Source organism: Pyxicephalus adspersus, chromosome 4, assembly GCF_032062135.1.
Source record: "Pyxicephalus adspersus chromosome 4, UCB_Pads_2.0, whole genome shotgun sequence".
NCBI lineage: Eukaryota > Metazoa > Chordata > Amphibia > Anura > Pyxicephalidae > Pyxicephalus > Pyxicephalus adspersus.
The window spans coordinates 59,421,789-59,434,452 of record NC_092861.1 but is presented as its reverse complement, the minus strand read 5'-3'; the positions used below and the strand labels follow the sequence as shown (position 1 = coordinate 59,434,452).

General features: G+C 36.1%; 1 protein-coding gene across 1 annotated transcript in view; it reads left to right on the top strand.

The window, feature by feature from the left end:
- The window catches only part of PSMD1 (proteasome 26S subunit, non-ATPase 1), a 50,315-nt gene that overhangs the window by 8,778 nt on the left and 28,873 nt on the right, over positions 1–12,664 (top strand). The window contains exons 7-16 of the mRNA XM_072410173.1: positions 612–838; positions 1,588–1,648; positions 3,751–3,879; positions 4,671–4,675; positions 4,896–4,974; positions 5,119–5,292; positions 5,896–6,007; positions 6,172–6,368; positions 6,964–7,059; positions 8,139–8,203. Coding sequence (XP_072266274.1) covers positions 612–838; positions 1,588–1,648; positions 3,751–3,879; positions 4,671–4,675; positions 4,896–4,974; positions 5,119–5,292; positions 5,896–6,007; positions 6,172–6,368; positions 6,964–7,059; positions 8,139–8,203 — 1,145 coding nt within the window. The remainder of the gene's footprint in view (positions 1–611; positions 839–1,587; positions 1,649–3,750; positions 3,880–4,670; positions 4,676–4,895; positions 4,975–5,118; positions 5,293–5,895; positions 6,008–6,171; positions 6,369–6,963; positions 7,060–8,138; positions 8,204–12,664) is intronic.

Sequence of the window (12,664 nt, the reverse complement as noted above, 5' to 3'; positions counted from 1 at the left end):
AATTTCTTTTGTGCAGTTATCAAATTGATTCATCAAAACAATTTCAACAGTATATAGATGACCAAAAGAAAGCAAATGAGGGGTCATTGTAAGAGTTTGCATACATTTTATTGTACTTAGTTTGGACAAATGCCTATGCGATGTGCCTTGCACATGTTATTGGCTTGGCTCGCCATCTACATTGAATGGGTAGCCTAGCCTAGCAGCTTTATACGGAATGCTAAAGGTGATGATCATAAGCTTGATAGAAAATGACCTAGACAGCAAGACACAGTCTGGTCCTCCAGTTAGTACAGCCCATTTTTCTTTATTTACAACCATGTTTTCTTTGTTTTAAAAAACAAATTTAGCCATTTTCATCAATACTCTGCACTTTTGTAACATAGCAAGTTGTTTATTCTGGTGAAATAAGTGTTACTTCCCCAATACACTCTACCCTCACCTTCAGGTTTTCATAATGGAAGTATTTATCTATATCTTTTTACCTTTAGTAGCGTTCAGCAATGTAGCACTTTGTCTAAATTGAGAGACAAATATGATTGGAATGTGAAGTAATCACATTGCCTCTTGCTTCCTTTTTAAATTCTTATTTTTTTCTTTTCGTCCTACAGTGCCTCATCTTCCTGGATGACCCCCAAGCAGTTAGTGATATATTAGAGAAGCTTGTGAAGGAAGAAAACCTGTTAATGGCTTATCAGATATGCTTTGACTTGTATGAGAGTGCCAGTCAGCAGTTCCTGTCTTCTGTCATACAGAATCTCCGTACTGTTGGAGCTCCAATCCCTTCGGTTCCAGGTTCTACCAACACTGGCACAGTTCCTAGTGTTGCCAAAGACAGGTAGGAACATCATTGTTAGCCAACATTTATTCTTTTTCAGAGGACTGCAGATCTCTGGATAAAGAGTTACACAAGGGAGGAGGGAGGGAAGGATCAGAGTTCCCTGCTTGATTTATACAAGATTATGATCTAACCACGGGTTGTAGATCTTGTTAAGGTTGTTTTAAAAAGTACAGGTCAACTTGTCATTGACCATTATCCAGTTAAGTTTGTTTTTTGTGAGCTCAAGGTGAATATTGGAAGCTTTCCAGTAACAAGCAATGATAATCTGAGTAGTTAAAAAGATATATTTAATTAGTCTAGTTAACTGTTTCGACGCTATAATTGGGGGGAAAAAAAAGAGAGGACCTTTAACCCTACATAGTTGTTTTAATCAACATTTTGTTTAGTTGTTTTAATCAACTTGTGTTTTCTAATAAATAGAAATAATTGTTAGATATGAGACCCAAGAAAGTAAAGACTGCAATGGTAGCCATTTGCTTGGACAAGTACATCTACCATATAAAATTATTATAAATTACTTAAGTAAACTCTTTGTTGGTATTTGGTATTTATTTTCAAACCGGCTCTAGCAGTTTGATGGGTATATAATTACTGTTATACACATCACTTTTTTATAGTGTTGCACTTATCTACAAATGATTTGTCTTTGTTTGCCTGTCATCAGTGGATGATGGTTTTGTTTCAATAATTACATTCACATTTCGTTTCCTGTTCTGCATCGGATAATCCTTTTGTAATGTTTGCAGTGAACCAATGGAAACAGAGGACAAGTCTGGCAGCACAGTGGGCAGCAAATCAACTGATGTGGTTAGTATCAACACTAGAATTTTTTTTTTTTTTTTTAATACAGCACTAACTACATCTAAAACCTTTTTTCTTATGTTTTGCAATGCATTCCAACCTGTGTGTTGCAGTGTAGGTTACTGACTAGACTTAGAGTTGTATGACAATTTTTATGTCCACCCTTAGCAGTACATACAAATATACATACAGTTAGGTCCATAAATATTTGGACAGAGACATCTTTTTTCTGATTTTGGTTCTGTACATTACCACAATTAATTTTAAATGAAACAACTCAGATGGAGTTGAACTGCAGACTTTCAGCTTTAATTCAGTGGGTTGAACAAAAAGATTGCATAAAAATGTAAGGAACTAAAGCCTTTTTTTTACACAATCACTTCATTTCAGGGGCTCAAAAGTAATTGGACAATTGACTCCAAGGCTGTTTCATGGGCTGGTGTGGGCAATTCCTTTGTTATGTCATTATCATTTAAGCAGATAAAAGGCCTGGAGTTGATTTGAGGTGGGGGTGCTTGTTTGTGGAAGATTTTGCTGTGAACAGACAACATGCGGTCAAAGGAGCTCTCCATGCAGGTGAAACAAGCCATCCTTAAGATGTAAAAACAGCAAAAACCTATGCAAGAAATTGCTACAATATTCTGAGTGGCAAAATCTACAGTTTGGTACATCATGAGAAAGAAACAAAGCACTGGTGAACTCGGCAACACCAAAAGACCTGGACGTCCACGGAAGACAACAGTGGTGGATGATCACAGAATCATTTCCATGGTGAAGAGAAACCCCTTCACAACAGCCACCCAAGTGAACAACATTCTCCAGCTTGTAGGCGTATCGATATCCAAGTCTACCATAAAGAGAAGACTGCATGAAAGGTGCAAGCCACTCATAAGCCTCAAGAATAGAAAGGCTAGATTGGACTTTGCTAAAAAAAAAAAAAAAAAAAACATCTAAAAAACACAGCACAGTTCTGGAAAAACATTTGGACAGATGAAACCAAGATCAACCTTTACCAGAATGATGGCAAGAAAAAAGTATGGAGAAAACATGGAACAGCTCATAATTCAAAGCATAGCACATCATCTGTAAAACATGGCGGAGGCAGTGTGATGGCTTGGGCGTGCATGGCTGCCAGTGGCACTGGGACACTAGTGTTTATCCATGATGTGACACAGGACAGAAGCAGCCAAATGAATTCTGAGGTGTTCAGAGACATACTGTCTGCGAAATTCAGCTAAATGCAGTCACATTGATTGGGAGGTGTTTCATAATACAGATGGACAATGACCCAAAACAGACAGCCAAAGCAACCCAGGAGATTATTAAAGCAAAAAAGTGCAATATTCTTGCTGCAGTAAAGGCCTGACAGAGCATTAAAAAGGAGGAAACCCAGCAAACCCAGTTCAAGACTACAGGCAGTCATTGCCAGCAAGGGGTTTTCAACCAAGTATTAGAAATTAACATTTTATTTTCAGCTTTTTAATTTGTGCAATTACTTTTGAGCCCCTAAAATGAAGTGATTGTGCTAAAAAAAAGGCTTCAGTTCCTCACAATTTTATGCAATCTTTTTGTTCAATCCACTGAATTAAAGTTGAAACTCTGCAGTTCAACTGAATCTGAGTTTTAATTTAAAATTTATTGTGATTAATGTACAGAACCAAAATTAGGAAAAAGTTGTCTCTGTCCAAATATTTATGGACCTAACTGTGTTTCAAAAAGTCATGCCATTTTTATGCACCTGTGACGTCCTAACCTTTTCTCTGTGTTGCAGCAGATGAAAATAATGTACATACCTGAGGGAGATAAGTAAGTTGATGTTCTAACTGACACATGTGCTCTGACTCTTACCATGCACATGGGTAATGTTGTCTTAGTAAAAAGAGGCAACTGATGTAGCTTTCATTACTGTATTCTCAAGCAGGGTTATACAGATTTTTTTGGTATGTTGGTTACCTATAAAATTTATAAATGTCTGGATTTTAAAAACAAATATATCTTTAGAGGCACACGTTTGTTAATTTTCTATAATTCATTGTTTTGTTTGCCTGGTATTACCGTTTTTCAAATTCAACAAATATTCTATGAAGCATGTTTTCCTTTGTCTTCAGAGTCCAGAACCAAAGGACCAGATTTCAAAAATGATAAAGATCCTAAGTGGGGAGATGGCCATAGAGTTACACTTGCAGTTTTTGATACGGAACAACAACACAGACTTGATGATCCTAAAGAACACCAAGGTTTGTTAGCTTGGAACTTTTTAGGCATGATTGAAGTGAAATGTTTTCCACTATGCTGCTTTGTGTTAGCCAGAAACAAAACTATAATGTTTCAGAAACCCTTTTAAAAAAATAAGTGCATTCAAGTATTGAACTTGATTGTTTGTTTTTGGGGGCAGTGGGGGTAGAGTGACCTGGCAGGGATGAGTTGGAAGAGATGTTTTTATTAAATGTATGTATAAATACTGTTCTTGCTTAAATTATATTTTTCTTCATAATGCTGTAATGAAAGAAATTTTTTTAAGAGTTTAAAGCGTACCTTACCTCAGAAATTTCACCTTACATAAAAGGGTAAAAATACATCGAGGCAATTTTTAGAAGAGGTTAGCTATGACAGCCTACATGTGTGACATCGAGGCAATTTTTAGAAGAGGTTAGCTATGACAGCCTACATATGTGTGACATCAAAGCTTCTTTATCATGTTCGTTAGGAAAAAATATGCAGGACATGTTCACTACTTTTCATTGTATTATTTTTAAGACCCTGCTAGTTCCTACCTGTAAGAAAATGCACTTTAGAAATACTTAACCCTGCTGTGGTATAAGAACACACAGCATTTGTGTGAATGGTTTTTTAACATTTTTTTTCTACACTACCTAACCCCCCATAATTATTTTGTGCAATAAAAAAACTAATTGTTTTGTAGTTCCAAGGACTAACGGCTTTTTTGTTTTAAGGCCACACAGGAACTCTGCAGACACAGGACAGCTCTGAGTTTTTAAAAGAGTGTTTTTTGTGTACACTTATTTAGCTGCTGTAGCAAAACATTTTGAATAGATCAAAAAACTTTTATATTTCTCAGCCTCTACATACACTTTAAAGCTGTTTTTTTCCAGCTTTGTGTTGTTTCCAGTTAATACACAGTTTATACGGTTAAATAATGTTTTATTGTTCAAGTCTATTTTTAAAGTTTTTACATGCACTTTAAATGACCCCTTTGCTTTAATGACTCTTTTTTTTATTTTATTTTTTACAGAGATAATTTAGAATGGTTAGCAAGAGCCACAAATTGGGCAAAATTCACAGCAACTGCTAGTCTGGGAGTAATTCACAAGGTAAGTGGCTTTAACCCTTTAGTCATTGTGTAATGTCACTTTATGTAAAGCATTTATGATATTGTATTTTTTTGTATATTATATTTATCTGTATTCTAGATAGGTGGGCCCTTGGCCGGAATTCAATCATTTTCTTTTCTTTAGGGTCATGAGAAGGAAGCACTACAGCTTATGGCTACTTATTTGCCGAAGGACACATCACCTGGCTCCGCATACCAGGAAGGTGGGGGCTTATATGCTTTGGGACTTATTCATGCAAATCATGGAGGTGACATAATAGACTATCTGCTTAACCAACTAAAGAATGCAAGCAATGATGTAAGTTTCACCTTATAACATTTCTGCCACTTTTTGTTTTTTTGTTTTTTTTTCATCTAAGCATTGTTGGTTTTGAGTAGTCAATTTTACAGGTGCATTTTATATAATGAAAATGAAGATTTTTATATGTATAGATATAGGTGTACTTTGCAATTTTATGTTACTGTACAGACGCTTGTACTACTGCCTAACAAATCCTTGTTGCTGATGATTGCGAATTAGTATTTTCTGAGACTGTCAGTCTTTAAGGTAGTATGTTACAGATCTGTTTATTATACGCTATTTACTGTCACATAAAAAGAAAGAGGCAGAATGTAAAGCTGCCAATTTTTTACTTTATTAATTTTTTAATATACATAAAGTACAAGAGTAATGGGATCACCTTGTGAAAGAATATAACTGTGCAAAACTGTGGTGGTTTTGTTTTTTTTTACCTCCAACACAAGATTTTTCCCTTCATTTTTGTTAACACTTGTATTTAGTTAATATTACTGCCAAACCTTTGTTTCTGCATTTCTTTCTACAGTTAAGTAAATCTTTCCCTACACAAATGCAAATTCTCTGCACGGATGCAAATCTTTATCTACACACTTTTGTTTGCAGATTGTCAGGCATGGTGGCTGTCTAGGTTTGGGTTTGGCTGCAATGGGAACTGCACGCCAAGATGTCTATGATCTTCTCAAAACAAACCTATACCAGGATGATGCAGTGACAGGTGAGAGACAATTGTTTAAGTTTATACCAATTTTCTGGTTGGTTTATTTTCATATCTGTTACTATTCACTGTTGTTTTACGCAAGTCTTTTCTGCTCTTGGTTTCTTTTTCTTAAAAAAAAAAAAAAAAAAAAAATTAGTGCATAACTTGTCTTTGGCTATTAGGGGAGGCTGCAGGTCTGGCTCTTGGTTTGGTGATGCTTGGATCGAAAAATGCTCAGGCTATTGAAGACATGGTTGGCTATGCCCAGGAGACACAACATGAAAAAATTTTGCGAGGGTTGGCTGTAGGCATTGCTCTGGTTATGTATGGCCGTATGGAGGAGGCTGATGCTCTGATTGAAAGTCTTTGCAGGGACAAGGTAAGAAATGTGAAAGTACACTATCTGTATTCAACCTAAAGTGAACACATTATCGTATCTGTTTGTACTGTCTTACATTGGATCATTTGACATATTTGTAATATTTTTTTTTTTTCTTAACCTTTCTGTTACCCTTAGTATTTCTGAGAGTTGTTTTTTAAGCGGAGTTAACAATACTTGAAAACGGATGTCATACTGGCGCTTAATGTAAATTGTAAAAAAAAAAAAAAATAAAACTTTTTTGGCTTTGTTTTTCTGCAACATCCTCCTCCAGTATTTGGCTTGTCCTCGTTTGTGTAGAATTTATAGTAGATGTCTGTTTTACCTCCCTGCAGCAGAAGTCTCTGTTTTCCAAGCAGTTGTGAGGTACAAAGCAGTGGCAGAGAACACACAGTCTGAGATATGCAAACTAAGATAAATAATAAAGATCATCCTTAACACAAAAACATTTAGAATAATTGTGCAAAGCCGCCCACAAAGTACTATCTGTAAGACAATTTCTTGCTGTGCAGCCTAAGTTACAGAGCCAAGTTTTGTATGTGTGTGGGGGTTTAACAATGAAATTGCTTCTTCACCTTCTGTTTTTTCTTACTAGGACCCGATCTTGCGTCGCTCTGGTATGTACACAGTGGCTATGGCATACTGTGGATCAGGAAATAACAAAGCTATCCGTCGCTTGCTCCATGTTGCTGTAAGTGTGCTCTTTTTGAAAATACTATTACTGTTACATGTATGCCATTTTAATGGAAATGTTCTACAATACAGTTTGTAATATTTGCCAACCTTACTGAAAGTATAGCTTCACCTCGGAATAGGAAATAAATGGCACTCAAGGTTACAGCAACTTTGTTTATTGAATAGTTGCAGTGCAATTAAAAAAAAAAAATGTCAGAGATGACCCTGTTGCTATTCAGTAAACTGAAAAAATCCAGAAACTGAACCAACATTCTGAGATTTAGCAGTTGAACCTGAAATGAGCCTTTCGTTGAACAACTTATATTTCATATACTGTGAACATAAACCCATTTTATAGAGCGCTGTCAACCATGGGCATCTGTTCTTTATTATTGATCCAATGGCATCCTTTACTGCGTAAGTTGATAAGGCACACATATTAGCAAATTTGAGTCCTTTTTTCCAGTTGCTGGTACTTCCTATCTGAAGCTTATTAGTTTAGGTGAAAACTCAATTACAACAGTCTATCTTCAGATTGGCCTTATTCCACAGCCTGAAAATTTGCTCTATTCATCTTATTTACATGCTCATGGAAGTAAAAAGGAAATACTTCTTTTTTTTTTTTCTAGAAACTTTCTATAGAAGAGTTAATTGATGTATGATAGACTGTAACTCTTAATTCCTATTTGTCACATAACATGTCTGCAGCTTAGATAGCTTTACAATCTCATTTTTTTAACTTTGTAGTTTTTTTGTTTATCTTGGCCATGCCCGAAGAGGATTTTATGTCTATGGCTGAGCTCCTTGCATTTCTTGATTTGAAAAGAATCGGAACACTGTTTGAAATATAATGGATGAATGTGTGCTTTGTGTATATAAAAATATTAAACTGTGGATGTTTGGAAAGCCTGGTTGAGAATCCTCTGTGTTAAATACAGTGCAGAATCTTCAGATGTTGAAACATTCCAGAGATTGTCAGCTTAAGTGTTCTAGGTAGATCTGAGGATCAGAGGAAGTGATTAATGTCAGTTAATAGTGTGGTAAAATGACACCTTTTATTGTTTTTGCTTTATTTTGGTTTTCTTTTAATTGCAGGTGAGTGATGTCAATGATGATGTAAGGAGGGCAGCTGTGGAGTCTCTTGGCTTCATTCTGTTCAGGTCAGTGATTTCTCCATTCTCCATCCTACGTTATCCCATTAGTCATCTGTCTGCCTATCCAAAATATGATGTGTTGCAGTTTTTCTTTACAAAAAAAAAAAATTATGGAATACTTTAACAAAACAGTGTTTATTGCTTTAAAGAAACTAAACATAAAATGTATTTTATTAGTTAATATGTACATCACATTCATTTTATAATTTTGTCTCCTGCCTTGTTTTATAAATTGCCCCAAATTAGTTTTAAGTTCATCAAATGTCTTAGGCCTCTAATAATTAACCTTCCCTGATGGGAATCTTCCAGGTCCATGTGTTAATGGCACTAATTGATTCCCACCAGGGAATGTTTGAGGGAATGTCAGATTTCCTATTTTATAAATAGAGCCCATAGAGATTTATGGCAAATTTGTTGGTGTAAAAGTGCCATTTTTCTACAGATGTCAATAGGTCCATAGTAACACAAAGAACAGAAGATGTTAGGCTGAAATATTATTTTGTTCACTTGCTTAGGCCAGGCGAGGTTTTACATACTGCACTCACATGCCTCTGGACAGCTTCTACAAACCTCCCAAAGCCTCTGCCAAGTTGTTGCTAGCCTCTCGCTCCTCCTGCTTTTTATAGACAACCACTGACCGTTCAACCTCTTAAACCACCCCCCAGGGCCCTTGCAGCCTGCACAGAGATGTCATTTTTAAATTTTCCTTAAAGAAACTTCTCCTAATGGCTCACGTTTTATCAAAGGTCCTTTGCCCTCTCCTATCATTCCAACACAAACCTTCCTTCCTATAATAACAATTCCCTCTGTTTGCCCAGTAAATGAAATGCAATAGATTGAAAAGAGAAAGTTTTTCTGGTTCATCAAAGTGAAAATGATGTAAAATCTTTGACTAAAACAAAATATTTTTAAATAGTGAGGAAGTTGTTCATATGTGGTGCTGTGAGTGCAGTTTGCTCTGTTCTTAGCATGTTGAATGGAGTTCATACAGTTCTGTTCGGTGTGGAGTTGTAAGCTGCAGCGTTGCTGTGAATGGTTCATGAGTGTGTACCGCCTGGAACAAGCTCCGTATTGACTGAACTTGCTGACGGGAAGTTAGTGTTTATACAGCCGGTGACAGCTCTCCCGGGATGAGATACAGGCAGGGTTTGGAATCATATACAGCCAGTCTTGTTAATGGTGCATTTAGGCTGCAGGTAACCCTTTAATTGCCAGTTATGGCTATATACACAAACTCAAACACTCACATTCATGTAAAAATACACTTCATGGAAATAGTTGTCTTTCTCAACATTTTTTGTCGCATAACAATTACATCTTTATTTACCAATGCTTACAGGTGAAGGTGGTATACTTTATTAAAACACAAGAACAGTTTTTTAATTATTTATAAAACAGAAGTCTCAATAGATGTAATGGTGTGTAGCAAAAGTCATTAAACCCCTGCAATCAGAAGCTGCTTTTGTAGATGTTTTACACAACTGCTCATCAGTCTTTGACATCAGCTTTTCCCAGAGATCATTGGCTTTCCACACCTTCCTCTAAGTATGTCACTTTACATCAATGCTAGTTGTCCTCAGTGTTCCTCTTCATTTAATGCCACCCACATTTACCACATGCCTGTGGTAAATGGGTTGGATTGGTTGGTTAGAAAGGCAGTATTAAACATTAGCATCTATCAGAATAAAAAAAGTAAACTTCCTGTGGGTATGACTACATCCCTTCCCACAAATGGTGGCACTCCATTAATCACTTCCCTAATCACTAATTCTGTAGAGCTCACTCCAAAGGATGGCATATGGTTAATAATGAACATGAATAATTGGAAAGGTAACACAGTTTTCCAAGAATGTGTGTGTGTTGAAATTTTAGTGCATTTAGAGTTGTTTGCATTAAAACAGCTTCTGCTGTGCACACACACATATTTCTTTCCATGTTATCTAAGGTTGAAGTCATGTATTTTTTTGGCCTAGACATCTGTCCAAACTATGAGCTACCTTTCTTAATATACTTAGAACATATTAGGAGTCTCATAAAATGCTCTTAGAACCAAATATAGCTACAGGGGCCATGATAGTCAGTTAAGGCAGATTTTTTCTGAAGAATTAATAATGACTACGTACAGAGAAATCCTGTGTATACACAACTGTCTTGCAGTACAAAGCTTGGTATTTATGTCTGTTTTATGCACCAGTTATTTTGAGTTAAAGGAAATCTGTTTAAATCAAAGCTGCTATGTATGAATGAATGGCATTTCTATTTTTTAAAGCAGTGAAGATGATTTTCACCAATTTTTTTTGGTTGATTTGATTTTCACCAGTGTTGGAAAATCACTGTCATTTTAAACACATTCACCAGGAAGATTCACCTGAAATGTCAGAATACCCACTTTGTAAATGTGCTCCAAAATACTTTTGTACAGATTTTACAGTCTGAATAGAAAAGCTTGCTGCCAGCAGCTGCAGCAAAAACCTATGTCAATTTTAAACTGAGCCTAGTGTAAACATTATTATTTATAATGTCTTGGGGAGGGCATACAGTCTTGGGGAGAGATGGAGAAGACGAAACTAGCCCATTTTATAAACAGAGAAGGAAGGGTTCAGAGTACTTTTAAAAGGTTTAAATAGTTTTCTCTTTTTTTAGGTTTAGGCTTTTGTTATTAGTCTTTCTAGCATTTTGCATTCCCTAAGACAATCATTTTGGAACTGTGCCTTAATCCATCAGAATGCAAGAATTTTAGGTCATTATAGTTGTGTGCTAATGTCATTTTTAAATAAGCACAGAGAGTGCTTGTATACAGGACATTGAACTGAGGTGATTATCATGTACATGTAATGGAATTAATTATAAACACTACAGCCTACGTCTCCAAAGTATTGTGATTCTTCCTCAATCATTCTGTTCTTTAATGTAAAAGTACATGTATAACTCTGAAGTGTAAGAGAAGGGGCAAGTATTTCTCCCTAATTTGCCTGCACATCCAGCAGATGGTGCTATCATGTCATCAGGACATTGCCAGCACAGGGCAGCTCTGATTAATTACTCTTCTCAGTCCTACGTATACAGAAGCAAAATTCCACACGCGCTTTGTACACCATTCAGCCTTATGTACAGATGCCTTACTATTGCTGTTGACAGCTATTTGCCACCCGTGTGCATAGCTAAACAGCCTTCTCCCTAACACTTAATTCTGTTATATTCCTGAGCAAATAGTCTTTAGTGGTCTTCATAGTATTCATTTAGCAACCAATTTGAGAGATGTTGTGGAATAATAAAGTGTGTGTTTGGGTAGGGTGCTGAAGAAACACTCCAGAGAGATGGGCTGCTCTTGCCGAGGTTTCTTTCTCTAAATCCTAGTTGTTTAGCTGTCATGAAATCTGTTGTCTTTAGTTGTTTGAGCCTTTACACTGGAACATTTATGCAGGTCAGGATTTTTATTATGTCTCATTTTACTTGCTGCATTCTTTTTACAAAGATGTAGTTAACTTGGTACAAGTGTCAGGGATTCAAAGTAAAAGTAATCATCATAGAAATCCAGATTGTAATCCCTCTGTGGCTCTGTGAAAGTAACCGCAAAAACTGTAGGAAAAATGAAAATGTTAGTACTGTGAGAAACTCTTCTCAAATATCTGTGCTTCAGCTGTTTTGAATGTACACATACATGGTACTGATCAGATAACAAAAATAACACTGGCACAAAATGAACTTCTTTAGCAATAGTGGGCTTAATAAACTTTTCTATCTGCTTCTGGCCGTACAGAGGTTATGATGCGTTTTGTTGTTCAGTGTTGATGTGAGAGGAAGCCATGGAGCCACTAGTCTAATTGGAAGCAGTTAGTGGTGTAATGGTCTTAAGATGGCGGTGCCAGGTACATGAGTCACCAAATGTTAGCCGCATGCAGTCATTTGGGGCCAGCTGGTTTAATGTTGGAGAAATACCAGAGACTGCTGACTGATTTAATTCCTGCAGTGTCCGGGAAAGGGAACTGTATGCTACACACCACCAAGGCATAAAAGGTGAATTTCACATGTTACAGAGCGTTCGTGGGTTGTATTGTTATACTTCTCTAGATGGATGGATAGGTTCATCAGTACAACAATTTGATAAATAATTTAAATCTATTTTATACCTAAAAGGTGCTAATGGAACCCCTTTTTTCATATTTCAAAAGATTAGGTATATCATTTTATTGTCTATCTTTTATTTAGATGAACAGTTCAAGAGGCCAGTTTTCACTTAATAAAAAGTACAGAGATAAACCCAGAATTTACACTTGGGTCCATAAATATTTGGACAGAGACAACTTTTTTCTAATTTTGGTTCCGTACATTACCACATTTAGTTTTAAATAAAACAACTCAGATGCAGTTGAACTGCAAACTTTCAGCTTTAATTCTGTGGGCTGAACAAAAAGATTGCATAAAAATGTGAGGAACTAAAGCGTTTAACACAATCACTTCATTTCA